The following is a 17,719-nucleotide window of genomic DNA, read 5'->3' on the forward strand; positions in this document are numbered from 1 at the left end:
TTAGTGCAAGTTATGAATTTGAATAGACTGGTGAACAATATGACAAAAGCTCCTTTGATCCTCTAGGGAGCATTTCGACAAAAGCACAGCTGAGCAAACTGTATGTCTTTACATGTGCAAAATCTTGGTTGATGTATTCTCAACACAAAGAAGCATATATCTAAGAAATAATTTGTAGGTTACTCATGCAGAGGAACCACTTTCATGAATTAATAATGGCTTCTCTTATTACAGAGAGTAATGTGATATGCTCTGTGTGCTCTGAATGAGGTTTGTTGCAAGAGGGTGAAAATAGTAATATAATAGTTGCTCAGATTGACTTGTATAGATACTGAGAACTATGTACCTTAAATCTTTCTTTCAAGTAGCTTCCTGAAAATTGCATCACATCCTTTTTCTTGTAACCTTAGCCTGAGTATCTTCTGCTTAAGCAAAGGCTGTTTGGATGTGAACAGAATTAAGAGGATTTTATAGTTATTAATTTATCAATTTTATGTCTCTGACTACATGTATCGGTTTACATAAGAGCCTTTAGAGCAATATATTGTTGAACATGACTGTACAGGGATCACTTTACTTCAGAAGTAAGACTTTTTCTCTTAATGTGTGTAGAAGATTGGATTTCACTGCTTCATGCTCTGCTTCCAGCCTTCCTCTAGCATGTATTGTTATTACAACTAAACCTTCAAAAAAAAGATGTCATTGGTTTTTGGACTGGTTTAGATTTCAGAATATAGTGTTTTTTACATTTGTATACTGTTTGTTTATATATTGTTTGGCAAGTTATTTCTTCTTCCTACAGATAAATACCGACTCCATATGTCTACTGTCACTTTCAAACCTCATCCAACTTTAATGTTAACTTTACGTGAACTCGGATAAGTTTTTATACCGGCCTCTAGTGGTTGTAAAAGGTAAACGACAAACATGACGTAATCCGAAAAAAAGTGCTTTTAAAAGGTTGTAGATTTTTCTCAATTTTGTTTCAGGATGATTTTTCAATCTGTCATAGAATATGCAAATGCAATACATCTTTTGCACTATTGAAATATCTGGTGTTTGATTTGTGGTGCTACAGTAACTGTGACTGGAATAACCTGTTTCTCCATCTGTTTGACTGAGTTTGGTCATTTCTTTACAGACAGAACATCAAATGTCTTTTTGATAGTATTGTCTGACTGCTTACAGTGCTTTTCTGCTCTGTCCTCCTCCACCGCATCCCACCACTTTTATAACAGCTGATGATTTTGCTACATTTTTTTTACTGATAAACCCAGAACAATCAGCAGTTAATTCTCAGCTCCACACAAACAGGACCTCCAACCAACCACATCCACTGCTGACACTCCCCTCTTCTCCTTCTGTCCCCTCATGGAGTGAGGCATCCAAATTTCTCCTCTCCGGCCATCCTACAACATGCCCTCTGGACCCAATCCCATCACACCTTCTCCAAGAAATCTCTCCCACACTCTTAAAAGCGCTTACACACATCATCAACACGTCTCACAGGCACTTTCCCCATCTCCATTCAAGCAGGCTTAGGTAACTCCACTGCTCAAAAATCTACATTAAACACTTCTCTTCTAGATAACCACAGACCCATCTCTCTTCTTCTCTTCTGTGAGTTGTTTTTAACCAGCTATCATTGTGTCTTACACAGAACAACAAACTGGACACTAACCAGTCAGATTTCAGGAGTGGCCACTCTAAAGAGACCGCTCTATTCTCAGTCACTGAAGCCTTGTGGACTGCAAAAGCTGATTCCAAACCATCTGTTCTCATTCTGCTGGATCTTTCTGCTGCCTTTGACACTGTCAGTCATCAGATCTTCCTGTCCACCCTCTAACCTCTGGGCATCACAGGTTCTCCACTTTGCTGGTTTAAATCGTACTGGTAGGTCTTTCAGTGTGGCCTGGGCCTCTTTTCAACCAGATATTGAACGGTAGCTGCATCTCGACATGGATGGAAGATCATCAGCTCAACCAGGCCAAGACTGAGCTACTTGTCTTTTCCGGCCGCTCCAGCTCTACAGCACAACTTCACCATCAAGCTAGGTTTGTCTACAATCAACTTGGTGTAAAGAAAATCTTGGCGTAATCTTTCAAGACCAGCTGATCTTCAAAGACCATATTGCAAATACTTTTTCTTGCAAATATCTTGCAGTTTTGTATTACACAACATCAGCAAGATAAGGCCCTTCCTAACACAGCATGCTGCCCAAGTTCTTGTCCAGGCCTGTGAAATTTCTAGACTGGACTACTGCAATGCTCTTCTAGCTGGACTTCCTGCAAGCACAGTCAAACCTCTAATAATGGTTCAGAACGCAGCAGCACGTCTGGTCTTCAGTCAGTCCAAAAGAGCCCGTTTTACACCTCTCTTTATCTCTTTGCACTTGCTTCCGGTTGCACCTCGCATCAAATTCAAGACATTGATGCTTGCATATAGAACAGCCACAGGCTCGGCACCCGTCTACTTCCACTCAATATTACTAATCTATATCCCCTCCAGAAGCCTTAGTATTACTAGCACTTTCTCTATCTGATCACCTTAAGATTAATCGCTTTATATATTCCCCAAATGTAAATCGCTTGATAATCGTCTGCACAATGACTAAATGTTAAGGCTTACCACATGGTGATATTTTCAATGGGTATTTAATTATTTTCTTCCATGTTGGCAAAGTTCATTTAAATGTTTAAATCAGCCATCTTGGTATTATAAGCCCAAAAGACACAACTGCATTGTTTACTGACAGGCCAAAAGGAACAAAGCCATTAATCTTGCTTTATTTTTTCTTTCTTTCTGGCAAGATTTCAAACAGAAATGATGAACATGATGTCCTTTTTACCACCTTCAGTGAGAACAGTGCTGGCAAACGCGTTTATTAAGCCACATTTGTTGATCTTGAAGACTGTTATTGATAATAGACATAGAGTGACAAAAAAATCATAATACAATTAAAAAGATTTTTAATGAAATTGAATTGGTCCAATTAATGTTAACATACTGTAGCAACTGATCCTTTGTGCAATGTGGCACAAACACCACTAGGGGACGGTATAGTCATGCTGTTTAGATTTGGAGAATTTTCATATTATAAATGTTATATATGTACTTTGTAAGTCAACTTATTCATATGAAATAATAACATTTTTGAAAAAAAAAAGTTGAAAGTAAAACGAGTGACTGCATGCAGACCAAAAATTACTGTTAAAAGCTGCAATACCTTTTTAAAAGTCTTGTTTTAAACAGAAAACATGATTATTTTGATTACCCCACTGGCATTGGCAAAACAATTCAAGCACAAATTGCTAGCTGGACAAAGCAAAACCAGAACTAAAAATTGGAAAATGTTAAGAATTAGTCATTGAAAAATGTAAAATGACCTTTTTTTTGAGGGAAAAAGTTTGTATATTACAATATAGAATGAACAAGAAGACAGAGGGGGACTAACCAGGACTCGAACACGGTCGCCAGGTGTGTCAGTTCAAAGCTTTTTTAAAATTATCCTTATTATCCTTTCAAAAATAGTGAATATTTCTCTCACATTTACAAATCCATGCTTCTTACAGTATACAGTATGCGTATAGTATATCCAAACACATAAAAATCTTATTTCCAGGCACATGTTCTGATATAATATATGTATAAAATATTTATATGCAGCTGATGAAATTAGGCAAAGAATTCACTAAGCAGTGGCCAACAGGTCTCGGACCATCACAAAGAAATATGTTGGGCAACAGATTTACAACCGTCAAGGTCAGCAAGCTCAAAGTGACGTCGTACCTCTTTCCATGTCCTAATTAATCACTCGAGTGACCTTAACCCTGTAGCTCATACACACACAGAGGAATGAATTACACTTTGATTAAGGTTTGCCACAGTTACGTCCTCACCAACGACCCTGGGTCTCATGCTTGCACTGTATTCAATTGTCTTTCGTGTTTAGTTTTTTGAAGCCTTTACTTGTCCAAAAGGAAATATGAAAGGCTTTCAGTTATTTTTCAAAATATGCAATAAATATTCCGCACACCTATGAGCATTAACTCTCCATATATTGTATTTTATGTCTTTTGCAGAAATGGTTTGCACTCAGGTGATATATATTAGCAGAGTAACAGAAGTAAAAACAGTCATAAATAATGGGAAATTTAGGAAAAAAAAGTCATTTATTTACAATACACCGAAGCACGCTGCGTGATCGTGAAATGATATTTCTTATGTAATCTAATTAAGAATATTTCCTTTGCTGGATTTAGATGGAGCCCTTGGGAGCAACTAAAACACAAATGGTGTGAAACTGGCAATGGCATTCAGCTGTTAGCTGATTACATTGATTCCATTTATTTGTGACCGTTTTCCAGTCACTTCACTCCTGAAGGTGAGTATTTCATCTCCACATAAACACATTGGACTCGGAGCCCTTCTGTGAGCATTGAGTCTCAGTGAGAATGCAGATTGGAAAACGCAAAGCGTTTTGGGATAATCAATACTGTGACATGGATCAATGCAAATAATTATTGATTTAATTCATTAACACACTCCACTTTCCCATCATTCACTTACGCAATTAGAATATGAAATGCCGACATAGCATATTTATGAAAATATACATATAATCTATCTGAGGGTTGGAATTAAGACATTTTTATAAAAATGTAATCACCGTGATCTTGAGCTAAGACCTCTTTAGCAGCCTAAATAGACACTTAGCAAGAAATTCATACAGGTTATGGATCTCATGAATCTTGAACACCCCAGTCATATTGTTGCTTTCTGTTTAGTGTATTTGGATCGAGCAAAATCTGTGGTTGATGCTCTCCTGAATCTATTAATCATTACTGTTACTATTGTTAAACAGGGAACCCTCCCGGGACTAATATTCTCTTAAATTTCTGTAAAAATAAACAAATATTCTTACAGTAATTTTAGTTAATTTTGACAATAAATTAAAACATTAACTATTTGAATTGAAGAAATCTTAATTTTTTTCTGAAGTTCAAAGAAAAAGGGGAATTGTAAAACTTCAATATTTATTTTTTATATTGTTTATCTCACAATTTTTTGTGTTTATATAAAAAGAACACTGTTGTCTAATTGTGGTATAAAAATTTGCACATTACTTTTTGTGTGTTTTTTCTGTGGAGGCTTCTACGTTTTAATGAATTAACTGTTTTATTTATTGTAATCTGTAATGTTTCATTAGTTCAAGGGTGCTTTATTGGCCTCTTATTTTCACTTTCTATTTTATTGTTGTTAAACGTATATTTAAACTTGTTGCACTTTTAATCATATTCACTAAACATTTTTTTTTGTAGGCACTGTAGCTCACTCAGCATAATTCCAAGTAGAGAATCGATAGGATAATGACATTTTTAAGATTTAAAAATATTTAATTTTTGGCTGCAATCTCAATCTGTGTTGGTAGACTCAAGACGTGAGTTTGTGTGTGTGTGTGTGTGTGTGTGTGTGTGTGTTAAGAGTTATGGTTTTGACCGTTTCTCTTAAAGTTCAGATCAAGGCGTATTAGGAATGGATTTGCAGAATTTGTAGCATGGTTTAATCCTGTGACAGTTAAAGCACGCTGGTTATTTATCGGCCATGTCTTAACGCGAGGTTTGATAGGGTCTAATTGGTGGATTAAGGCCTTGTTAAAACAGATTAAGGCTGATGGGATTATGTGGCTGTGAGAGAGATGAGACAAAACTGGAGACACAGCACGAGTTAGGGGTGTCAGTGGCAGGGGGAATTAGTTGATTAAAGCAGCCCAGGAGGAGGCGTAGGGTTGTGATTTATTCCTGTTAGTGGGTGGTGGAACATTTGTGTATTCCTCCACACTGTTGTCAGAGCGAGAGTGAAAAGTCTTCATCAATTTGTACCCATTATCATGTCAATAGACTAAGAGGGGTTGGGCATAAACGCAAATGCACTCACACACGCTTCTGCTCCCTCCATCTGTGTGAGTTTTTGAAATATTTCAGTCTGATATGGGATTCTTTCCCTGGCCAACGTTCTCTCTCTCTCTCTCTCTCTCTCTCACCCGCTGACACACACACACACACACACACACACACACACACACACACACACACCCTTTTACCGTAAACCTTATTCATTTTCCTGAAACAGTGACACAGACAAGCCCTTATGTTGATTAAATGGACAGGCGGCATTGGAACACCAGGACTTTGCTACTGTTGCTTATTTTAGCATAAAATTAGTAATATTATGTAACAACGTGGGGGGTTTTAAGTAAGCCAAATGCATTGGAAATGTTCCTGCACTTAATCTACAGATCGTTCTCACGTTCAAGGTCATAAGTAAAAATGCTCCCTGTTGAGTTTAGCCCAGCTGGACTCATTGGGAGTTCAAGATAACTCCGATTTGCCCATTTCAAAGGTTTTTCACGATCAATTCTAGTCAGAGGAACAGAAATAAACATTTCCAGATACGGAGAAAAACACCTGCAAACCACTTGAATCCTGAATCAAAGTGCATTTTAGCTCAATTCCGAACTTAATCCCCTGGTCTCTATTACTGACACTTTATATAATAAAAGACAGATTATATATTCTAAACGCTGGCCGTGCTGGTAGCCTTTAAGTCCTCATACGCACTTAAAGTTCTCTGTGATTTGTTTTCATTGACCTGTAAACAATACCAGGTGTTAAAATGTCAAGCATTTCAAAAGACAAATTACAATCTGTCCTTTGATGCTTATCCATCGAGGACTTCTGCACTTACCCGGAGCTCATTGAAGAGTCACACTGCAGTATGGCTCTTTACCAATGCAAACAGCATAAACAAACAAACTCAGAGACACGAGTACGCAAGATTATATTTGTGGGTGAGGCCATACGGTTTCATACAGCATTCATTGTCATATATTTCTTTATTCAAAAGACCATTTTAGATGATCTAACTGCTGCTGAATAAACTTGAGTGAATGAATAGAAATTAATCCCCATTCAAGTTTTCTTTGTGTGTCAAGAAAAAGAAAGAAAAACAGTTGATACTGTGCTTATATATTAATCAATCAGGATTGTTCAGCTGATATTATATTATATTATATTATATTATATTATATTATATTATATTATGTAATACAGAATTGTTAGACTGAATTAATAAGGAATTTCGTTGTAGTAGGTCTAATCGTATAGGATGCTGCTTATCCTAGTGAAAAATAAATTGAAAATATATTAATTCTATGCTAAGTAAGCTACATATATATTTACATATTCATGCACTTAATAAAAATATCCTGCATTTTTAGTATACTATGTATACTTACATATATAGTATCTTACTACATTACAATTGTTTTGCATTTAATGCACTTTTAATTGAGTGGAAATAGTGCTGAATTTCAACTGAGGTTATAGTAAAGTATATTTGCTAAAGTGGAACTACTTTGGCACACTTTAAATATATTGCATTTAAAAACTGATATTATTTAAAGATCATATCAATAGCGACAATAAAGCACATTCTCAAGTGATATGTCAGTTAAAATGTCCTTTTTTTTTTACAGGCTTGATTTTCATACCAGTATGTATATGCGATATACTTTACTTGAAATGGCTCACTTTGGAGCATCTGTCTAATGCTTAAACAGAAATCCACGTCTGGGTATTTCAGTTGCATATAAGTTCCAATTGAACTGTATTTGTTCTTTATGCATAATGTTTGTATATTACTGAAAGGCATTAAACTAGGCATTAATCAGCGCTGGCAAAGGACGTATTAATCACTCTATAGGAACAGCAGGACATTTAACTAATGCATGACCAGATGTACAATTTAGCAGCGCTGCAGTGTTTTAATTAGTCCAATTGCAGCGAATGTCCAACCCTCCCATCCACACCACAGCATTTAAGGGTTAAGCAGCCTGATAAATGGCCTCTTCCATTGAATACAGGCTTTTGGCTGCGCTGGGGCTCATTTTGGCTGCGTCCCCCCAACCCCTCCCTCGTGTCTCTCAAGGGTCAGTCAGTGAGACGATAATTGAGAGATTCCCAAACAGTAATCTCTTATCTGCCTGATTGACCTCAAGTCCTATTCAGTAGAAAGCAACCAAGTGACATCTGTTGACTCTGCTTGAAAAGGACATCGCGGGCTGCATTTGTTTAAGTGGCTGTACACCCTTTGTGAAGGCGGTGTCCCCCGCGTCTATAAAAATGATGAGCTGTTAAACATAGATGCGTTTTCAGAGCTGCCATCGGCTTGTGTTGATGCTAATTCTCACAGAGAAACTAACCGAGACATTATGCAAAGAAATCTTCACAAATCGAAAAAACACTGCTCTTAACTTTACCAACAGGAAATCTTATTTATGGTGGAGAGCTGTTGTTTTAAGGTTTAACTGCGGTATGCGCACCAACATAGCTTGTACATTTAACGCATATTCTCCATAAATGTATTGTTTTGTCAAAATAATAATAAAGTATTTGCATAATAGTCGCATTTTAGGATGCATGCGCCTACAAATGAGATACTCGATGTATGACCTTCCCGGTTTTGACTCCAAACGTGCTGCGACCGTTCTTCAATAAATCATCCGTCTTAATCAAAGCAGAACCCTCCTCCATCACTAAAGCAGTGCGGCGAGTCCAATTCCACTACACAATGCGGCATAATGGAACTATTTATTTCCATAATGCCGCATTGTCACTGTGATGTTGCGCCCTCGGGACGATGACGGAGAGGCGGAGGGATCGAGGAGAGGTGACGAAGCGCTCGAAAAGAAAGGGTGGGGGGTTTCTAATTAGCGAATGAAATTTCATGTTGGGCTCCATAGGAGATAAATTAGCTTTTGACAGCTCCTCCCTTTCAGCTTGTCAAAACCTCTGACAGAACGGCCAGTTAACGGATTGCTAATTCCTCTTTTAGGCCCCACCGCTTCGGACTGCTGTACACAACCGAGACCGTTTCCTAAATGTAGCAGCGGCAACATGCAACTTTTACATAAATGCGGATATACCAAACGCAAAGATGCAACTATTTTACGAGCTGTCAGTTTTGTATGAATGCAATTTGAGTGGCATTAAATGTAGAGTAAAGCTCGATAAAGGGAGTTAGCTAGCGTGACCATTCCTTCTCTTTTTCTAAATTGCCTAAAAGGTCTGGATTTTGACTTTGCCGTGCTATTGGTTGAAGTTCTCTGAATGAAAACAATAGGAAAGCCTAATTCCTGTACTTAGGTCAGCTTATTTAGTGCAGTGATGATTGTTGATGATCAAACTTTTTATGAAACTTTTCTATGAATACATTGTCCATATTAAAAAACGGAACGGAACAAGGTTACAATCTCTCTTATATTTACTTTTTTATTCTTCCCATTCAATTTGCAATGAGAAAATATGTTAGGTTAAACTGTAGAATGGGTAACACTTGTTAACTATTAACTACGACTTGTTCCTCAATTAATTCTTAATTTGCTGTATATTAATAGTTAGTAAGATAGTTGTTAAGTTTAGGTATTGGGATGTAGAAAATAGGGCATTATCGCAGTATGTGCTTAATTAGCACTAATAAATGGCTAATATTCTAGTAATATACATGCTAATAAGGTGCAACGGGAAAATGAAGTGTTGCCAATATCACATTTGAAAAATGCTGCATTTTCACTAGTATTCACAAAACACCCAAGTTTAGTAATGAGCAAGATGCTAAAATATTCACAAGCCAGATTTGTTTCTGGATGAGAATGTGCTTTCTTGGACCCTTTTCGTGCCCCCTTGACTTGATCCCCCATAGATCACCGCCCATTTAAATACACCTAGCAGCCCGTGCGGTCACTCTGCAAATTGGCATAGATTTGCAAAGCAAATATTAAATTTTAACGACAACCTTCCAGACAAACACCGAGATTTAATGTGCGCATGTCATTATCTAAGAGAATATTTTAATGAATTCCTGATGGAAATCAGATGCTGTAATTTATGAATGACAGGTTTATGATATAAAAGCACAGACATAATCAGTACATAAAGGGATCGCTGACTGTTCGCGGAAGGTATTTGTTTCAGGGTTATTTTGTACAACAAACACATTTTGTTTTCGGAATTAAAGGGTATCGGTTTTTCTCCTGTTGCTTTATACTATTCTGTCTTAAGATATGATTTCATTAAGATTTCATAGCATGTAAAACATAGCAGGTATGGGTGCGCGGTTCAGATAGGTGAGGTGGGCTTAAATCCTGGTTTTGAATTATAGCTGTGCGGTCTTAGGACTGCCTGATTAAAAAACATATAGTCTATAGGTGGGTGGAGCTGCTTACCCTACAGCGGGATTAGGTGCAACCATTTGGACAAGCAGGGCTAATTGAACTGTCATATTTAATTTGCTCACCTCTGACAGCCGCACACACACATGCTGCCCTGGATGAATCTGTGAGCTGACTAGGATGGTCCTGGAAGATAAACACGGAGGCTGATTAGATGTAGTAGTTATCCATCACGCCTGTCCTGTTATATATCTCCAGAGTGACCAAACACACACATACCCGTACATAAAGGGCACAGCAATCCGGCCCTGCCTCCTGCGCATGTTGTTTGATTTTTGCTTTGCTAATTAAATTCCACCGTGACAAATAAAAATACGGCTATACTTTGGAAGTTATTACATTGTGGTTCAGAAATCTGGAACGATATCCCATAAATTATTGTGGCCCAGGAGAAATAACCGGCCCAAAGGAATGTTCTGATTAAACTTTTTAATATTTGTCTAGGGCACATCACCTTATGCTCTGTAGAGATGAGTGTTCATTCATTCATTCAATCAATCTCATAATTGAAATTTTTTTATTTATTCATTCATGAAATGTATAATGTCGTTGGTATTGCACTTTATTATTTTTTACAAAATGTTTGGTCATGTGTCTTTTTTCTTTACAAGACCATGTGTCAAAAATGATACTGAGCTTTATTAATTTCTGAAATATAATTATTGTCACATGGAATTCATTTATTCAATTGTTTTTATGAAATTATAATTTCATAACTGATATTGCTCTGTATGTTCTTTATTAACTCATTCATTTAGTTTTTTATTAAATGTAAATAAAATGTATTAAATGTTTTTTTTCTTTTTTGTTAAACGTATAATCTCATAATGGGTGTTTCACTTTATTTAGTTATTTTTTCAAATCTTATGCAATTGCATTTATTTATTCATTCGTTTTTATTAAATGCATATCATAATTGCATTTATTTACTCATTCATTCATTCATTTAGTTTTTTTTTTAATTTAATACAGAATATCATTCATTGGAATTTCACTTTATTTAGTTATTTTTATTAAATGCAGAATCGCAATAGCATTTAGTTGTTCGTTTAATTCGTTTTTTTATTTAAAGGTCTAATCTATTTTTTGTGTCTTTCTGTGTGCATATGTCTCAGCAGAAGAACCACCCACGATGCGCCACCAGCTCCTGATGTTGCCACCATTTTTCCCGGAGCAACAGATGTTTGTAGCAGCTCCACCGGACTAATTATCCATCCCGGTCATCCTCTTTGTGCAGTACGTGCACGTGTATGCGTCCAACTTTCTGTTATGCTTTAACTCCACAGCGGTAGGATTTAACAGTAATTATCCCGAAACACACCCCTCTTGCCTCTGCCATTGTCTTGATGTCTGGGCAACATAGCCGTCATTAATCAAGCGATTCACCGCAGGTCTGAACTGGTTAACCTGCACCGCCCAGCCCTGGTTACTGAGGAAGTTTTCAATTCCCTCTGGTCAATCACAAGGACACAAGAGTGCAACAATGGGTTGGTTATGAATGGAAATTAAAATAGCATGCAACCCTTCGGTGGATTCCAGCAATGCAAGGTTTTGGTAGGTCCGAACAAAGAGTTCAATTTGCTGTGTAGGAAGGCTGGAATTGGAAATTAGACAGCTAAAGTTATTTCCTTTAGCTTTAATATTGAAACCTACACAAGCACAGCACACGGCTATTTTTTACCTCTGACCTAGAGCAAGAGGTCAGACAGTTACCAAAGGGGCAGCCCATGTCACCATGTTGCATTTGTGTATGAATAGATGTCCATTGAATGGCTCTTTTACAGTCTCTTGAATACAAGTGTCGGCTCCCTTCTGGACAGTCAGAATGCAGAGTGCATGCACTTTTGGCAGGCTTGTTAGGCATCTGTGGTCTGCTTTTTTTAGAAAGAGGACTGTGCAGATCTGCTTACGGTACTATTTCGCTTTGGCTGCGTGCATTTCTTTTTTATCGCACATTTTAAACAAAAAAAATGGATTTTTGTTCAGTCATCACATTTATAAAGAAAATACAGCACTAATCAAAAAAAGCATATTTAACAGCACTAACCATATTTAAAAACATAACCACCTATTATTTTTTATTTTTTCAGATTAGTTTGAGTAATGGCTTTTTTTATTCAGGCCAGTTCTTTGCACGGAGATTTGATTCTTAATTCATTAAAAGTAGTAAATCAAATTTTTCTTAACTTAAATTAGTCATTCGTTTTATTTATGTAACACGCTTTGCAACAAATTATTGTAAATTGAATACAGACTGTTCAAAATTTTGTCTTTTTGAATGCAGTTTCCTTTTCCTAGCTGTGCTTCCCAACCTGACAAAATGCAATAAAATAATTCGTTTTATTCATTATTTGATTAATTGTCACAAATACAATATTTAGACTTTATAATAATATTTGATTTGATAACTAATTAGATTCAGTGCTTCGAAAATATACGCATTTGTCTAAAATGGAGAGAGGAAACAAAGAGGAGGATACTGATTATGCCATCCTGAATTCTAGGAAAAGGAAATTCCCAACAATTTTACCCACTCATTTGCAGAATTTTATTAGTTATTGTAAACTTTTTAAATAAATATTCATGCACTTGTTTCTAAAATATTGCAGGAAGTGCACAAAAAGTGAAATCATTTTCAAATTCTCGTAATAAGTAATTACTTTGTAAGATAGGAGGATGACATTAAAAGTAAACGGCTGACAGCATTATATTATAAGGATATCACTCGGTCTCCTTAGTATTGATCATTTACACAAAAGAAAGCTGGTTACCTCTAAACACCAGACTTTTTTTTTTCCAAAAGCAAATCTGTTTATCTGTTCCGCTGCCAGTGTTAATGATTGACATTTAGAAGCCTAATAATTGACCTTTATCTTCCTAATGAACTGAGATTAATTCCGACCTCAAGGTCTTGTCTGGGAGTGCGTTATACCCGACTTCCCATGAGAAAAAAAAAAAACTATCCACACAAAACAGCGGTTCTCGAGCGCGAATGTCTTTGGATAATGTCGGCATGTTTCTCGCTTTTGAATCTTCACTCGGCCTTTGACACAGTAATGATTTTAGGTTTTTTTTTTGGCATGTGTACCGCGCTATTTCTCTAATTTCTCTCGAGCCGTTGTTTCAGCGCCAGGTAGCCTACTGGAAAAACAAGCAACAAATAATGCAGCTGCAGCATGTTGCGTTTATCCTGCTCGTTGGTTCATTTGTTCATTAGTATATGTTTGCACCTGATAAGAAATGGGGGCGAGTGGGTGGTCGTGCAAACACATCGCATTACTAGTGTGAGAAAAGCGCGGCGGCGTCGCACCTGCGAGCGAGCCAGGTGGAAAAGGTCAAGCTGTCCGTCATCGTCCCTTTCTTTGTCAAGGTTAGCGCTATTAGCGGTGAACCCGAGTTATCCCACAGTCAGGGGAAACCTGTCAACTGATCTTCTACCTTCAAAATAAGTCCCCTCTGTTTTCAAAAGAAGCTAATCAATGAAATGAAATTAATTACAAGCTGAACGTGACAAAGGCTTTGACAAGGACATATCAGAAGCCGCGCGATTAAACCTGTTTTTGTTTGTTTTTTTTGCCTCCTCCTTTCTATTTTTCATTTTCGGTCCTATTCTATTTTAAGACGTTAAGATGTTTACTACTGATGTAGACTGGATAATTTAAAACGTTTATCATCAAAATGTTCAAACATTTATTTCCGACACTTCGAGTTTAATATTGAAGAAAGTAACAAAGTTAAATAGATTAAAACAAAATATTGCCAAAGCTTGGTGTTAAGATATAGATCACAGGTCGAAATTAGGTTATAGCTTATCGACAACGTGAATTAATTTGTAAGGAATTTTTTTAAATATTCCAAACATGTGCCCTGTTTTTTATAAGCCTGCTTTTTAATTTTTATCCCCATATCCTATCTATAAGCTCGTTTTATCCTTTTAGCGATATTGTCAATTACTACATTTTGCAAACGTTTCGTTGGATCAAAATTATTTTTAAAGGATCAGTTGCGATAAAAAATAAACGTGTGTGGCCAGTTTATAATTTCGCCCTATAAGTCTTAAGAGATGTGAAATGTTTGGCTTGACGTTCAAACAAATGCGCGTGTAATGAATGAATTAGAAAGCGTCGGAAGTTTCTCAACTCCGAGGGCAACGAGATAAACCAATCAGAGCGTGTTTAGGAGGAGCGTGCCGGAGCGCGAGACGGTCAAAAACTGATGTCTGCGCGCGCTCCGGGCATAGCGTTGCGTCACGGGGATAGAGATGAAAACACGCAGTTATAGAGTAACAAAGTTTCCTCGATTGCCTTAAAGAATTAGATAATATTACGCACGGTCAGGCGAACAGCTTGGTACATCTTAAGTAAAAGTTTTGACTGGCACGCGCTTAAACGTACACTATTTAATAATATATTCAGCTCGTAAGATTCTCGAGAGCTGAAGTTTTTCTCAATGGATAAGTCGAGGAACTTCCGAATAGACGCTCTGTTGTCAGAGAGCTCTCAGCGGATGGCGCGCGAGGCTTCGCCGGGACTGTGCACCGACGGCACCGACATCGAGCCTGCGACCTGCAAACGGACAGAGAGCTCTCCTCCCCGCGCTTTCCAGCTCCAGACGGGGGTCATACCCAAACCGGGCATGCTGAACATCTCTCACCCAGGATTAACGTCGCTTTCCCAAGGGTCTATTCCGGGAATGTATCCCTCGCCTATGTACTCCATCACGGCTCTTGGAGCGCAGCATCCCACCTTCGCGTATTCAGGCTTCGCGCAGCCGTACCCCGAGCACCTAAAAGCGGCGGCCGTGGCCGGTTCGTTTCCGCTAGAGCACTGGCTCCGCGCTGGACTCATAATGCCTCGCCTCGCAGACTACAGCGGTATGTGTCTCTACCGCAGAATTATTCATCTATGCATTATAATATTTGTTCCTATTTATATGCGCATTAGTGCTTACTTTAAATGCTACTAGGAGGTGCGTAATCTTGACGCAGAAATCTGGAATACAGGCCTGTTTCCACGAAGCTGCTGCAATAATAATAATTATTATTATTTAATAAAGTTGCAAATGTATTCAGATGTAAAACTTAAAATGTAGGGAAAATTATGGCAAACAAACGATCACGTGGCCTAAATATGCATTCATGTATCTTTCTGCAAAAACATTATAAAGTGAACACGCTATAAATATTATCTAGCATAATTGAAGCAGCATTTACTGCTAACTGAACTATAATGTAAGGTTTTTTATTTTCAGTCTTTTTCATAGCATCATAAATGACAACTCCATTAAAACGGCCTTCATCCACGGGAAAACTATAAAGAAACACTTAAAACGGTCCGAGCTTCGTCAATAAAGTTATCTGGTAGCGTTTATTGAATTTTCATTAAGTTAATGGTGCTCTCTGGTGTTTTATTGTCCCGCTAAAGCAATATCTCCCGGCCCTGTCATCAACAATAAACTGAAGTAAAGCTGTTATCATTATCTATTAGGGGGAGGAACAAGAGGTGAATATGTTCTTGTTTGCTGCGTCTGCTCGGTGTCTTCACCATATGTCTTTGTTTTTTTGGCACTAGACTTGCACCTCCTTTATCAGCTAACTTTCTTCTCAGGGGCACCTCAGTCTGGTTTAATAGGAAAGTGCCGGAGACCACGCACGGCCTTCACCAGCCAGCAACTGTTGGAGCTGGAGAATCAGTTCAAACTCAACAAGTACCTGTCACGGCCCAAACGCTTCCAAGTGGCCACCTCTCTCATGCTGACTGAGACTCAGGTGAGGAGAAAACGGAGCGCTCTCGTGACAGTTCATTTAAGCAATGCCACACAATAACTCATTTTGGTTCTCCAAAGAACATTTGGGTCAGCAGTTGTTTTAAGAACCATTTTGCTCAATGTGAAGAACGTTTTTGGTGCAATTAAATGGTTTCACGATTGTTAAAGGCTCATTTTGGATCCATAAAGGCGGCAGACGTTTACTTTTAAGGGGTTTGGCAAATTGTTGGCTGATCTGCTTACATCCCACCGATGGTTCGGTTTGGGGTGGACCTTCATGCTTACTTTTTTTCCTAAGCGCATTGCACAAAATTTATCACCACCTCAAAGTTGAGTTTTCTCATGAAATCGGGTTGAAAGACAGACACACTGAGAACAAAGGGACAGCAAAATAATAAGTTCATAAATATTTCCTAATGCTAATACCAATGGATCAAACTGTATGTGACTGATTGTGACGATCGATATGTGTTTACCAGGTGAAGATTTGGTTCCAGAACCGACGGATGAAGTGGAAGCGCAGCCGTAAGGCTAAAGAGCAGGCTACGCAGCTGGAAACAGACGGCTCCAAGTCAGGCAAGAGAGAAACCAAGCCCAAAGACCTCAGTCGCTGCAGTGCACATGATGACGATGAGGATCTGGACGCCGAGGAGGAAGACGAAGAAGAGGAGGAAGAGTTCAGAAAATCGATCAACGCAGGCGTGGGTCTTCCTCACCCCTCGGACTTCCTGAGCTACAGCTCTCACGGCTCTTACTCTGACGACGACCTAGAAGAGATCGGAGGAGACCGAAAGATCAGGCTCGGGTTATGAAGAACTGATGGCACCCGCACGTCCACGAACTGGACGGGTTTAAAGACTGAAAGCTGTTGATGTCAAAACTATCCCTTAGACCCAACGAGTTCCTTGTCCATGACGTTTGTAGTCAAAAAATGTCTTAATTCATGAAAATGGTCTTCCAGTTTATTTGCACTTAATATTTTTCTTGGAACGCTGCTTGTAAACTGCAAATGTATGCTATTTCAGACTAACGTTTTTTTTTTTCTTATGTGATCAGAATATTTACTTTATGTGCTAACACGGACATTTCGGTTGAAAAAAAAGGAAAGCTGTTGAACCAAAACGAGGAAGCCTCGCACTGAAACGTCACAGGCTGACACTTGTGCTCACTGGTCTCTTGAACACGTTTAATTTAATAGTGCGTAGTCAAGAGTGGGTGCTGAAGAACAGATGATTGTCCAGAGGTCATCAATGTCAGCTTTCTTTCAGTAACCATTGACTGGAACACGGAGGAACTGCTAAATCCTCTGTAAATATTGAACAAGGGCAAACTGTGAACGGTGCATTAGTTAGTCCATTAGTTTATGTCATGTTGTTGATGTTGGTGTCTTTAATGTTATTTAACTGTTATAGATTATATCTAATTTATTCAACCGATATCAGGACTCAGTCTGAAGGATGTGTGACCTTTAAGATTGCCGGTAAAACATGTACTTGGAGACAAAAGGGAAATAAACAAAATCGGAGATGAATTTCAGCCTTTCTCTCGCTTCACCCCTTTAAAATGTAGAAACGCTGTTTTCTTGCGTCCAGCTTGTGAGTGAAAGGGTTAAAACTGTAAATGAATATCGCTCCCATCCTACATATTCGTCCCGCTCTCCTC

At 38.1% G+C, this 17,719-nt stretch overlaps 1 protein-coding gene across 1 annotated transcript; it reads left to right on the forward strand.

The window, feature by feature from the left end:
• The first annotated feature begins 14,547 nt into the window (after nt 1–14,547).
• On the forward strand, nt 14,548–17,577 carry mnx2a (motor neuron and pancreas homeobox 2a). The gene is made up of 3 exons (XM_043249397.1): nt 14,548–15,164; nt 15,898–16,058; nt 16,537–17,577. Exons 1-3 carry the CDS (start codon nt 14,741–14,743, stop codon nt 16,867–16,869), a joined length of 918 nt encoding a protein of 305 aa, XP_043105332.1. The 5' UTR covers nt 14,548–14,740; the 3' UTR covers nt 16,870–17,577.
• The last annotated feature ends 142 nt before the right edge of the window (nt 17,578–17,719 follow it).

Source organism: Puntigrus tetrazona, chromosome 9 (assembly GCF_018831695.1).
Source record: "Puntigrus tetrazona isolate hp1 chromosome 9, ASM1883169v1, whole genome shotgun sequence".
Classification (NCBI taxonomy): Eukaryota; Metazoa; Chordata; class Actinopteri; order Cypriniformes; family Cyprinidae; genus Puntigrus; species Puntigrus tetrazona.

What these genes read in the sequence shown, in the direction of transcription:
- mnx2a (XM_043249397.1), top strand. Translation starts at nt 14,741, where the DNA reads ATGGATAAGTCGAGGAACTTCCGAATAGACGCTCTGTTGTCAGAGAGC. An exon ending in TCGCCTCGCAGACTACAGCG is followed by an intron (nt 15,165 to 15,897) that starts GTATGTGTCTCT and finishes CTTTCTTCTCAG; the next exon opens with GGGCACCTCAGTCTGGTTTA. An exon ending in TCATGCTGACTGAGACTCAG is followed by an intron (nt 16,059 to 16,536) that starts GTGAGGAGAAAA and finishes TGTGTTTACCAG; the next exon opens with GTGAAGATTTGGTTCCAGAA.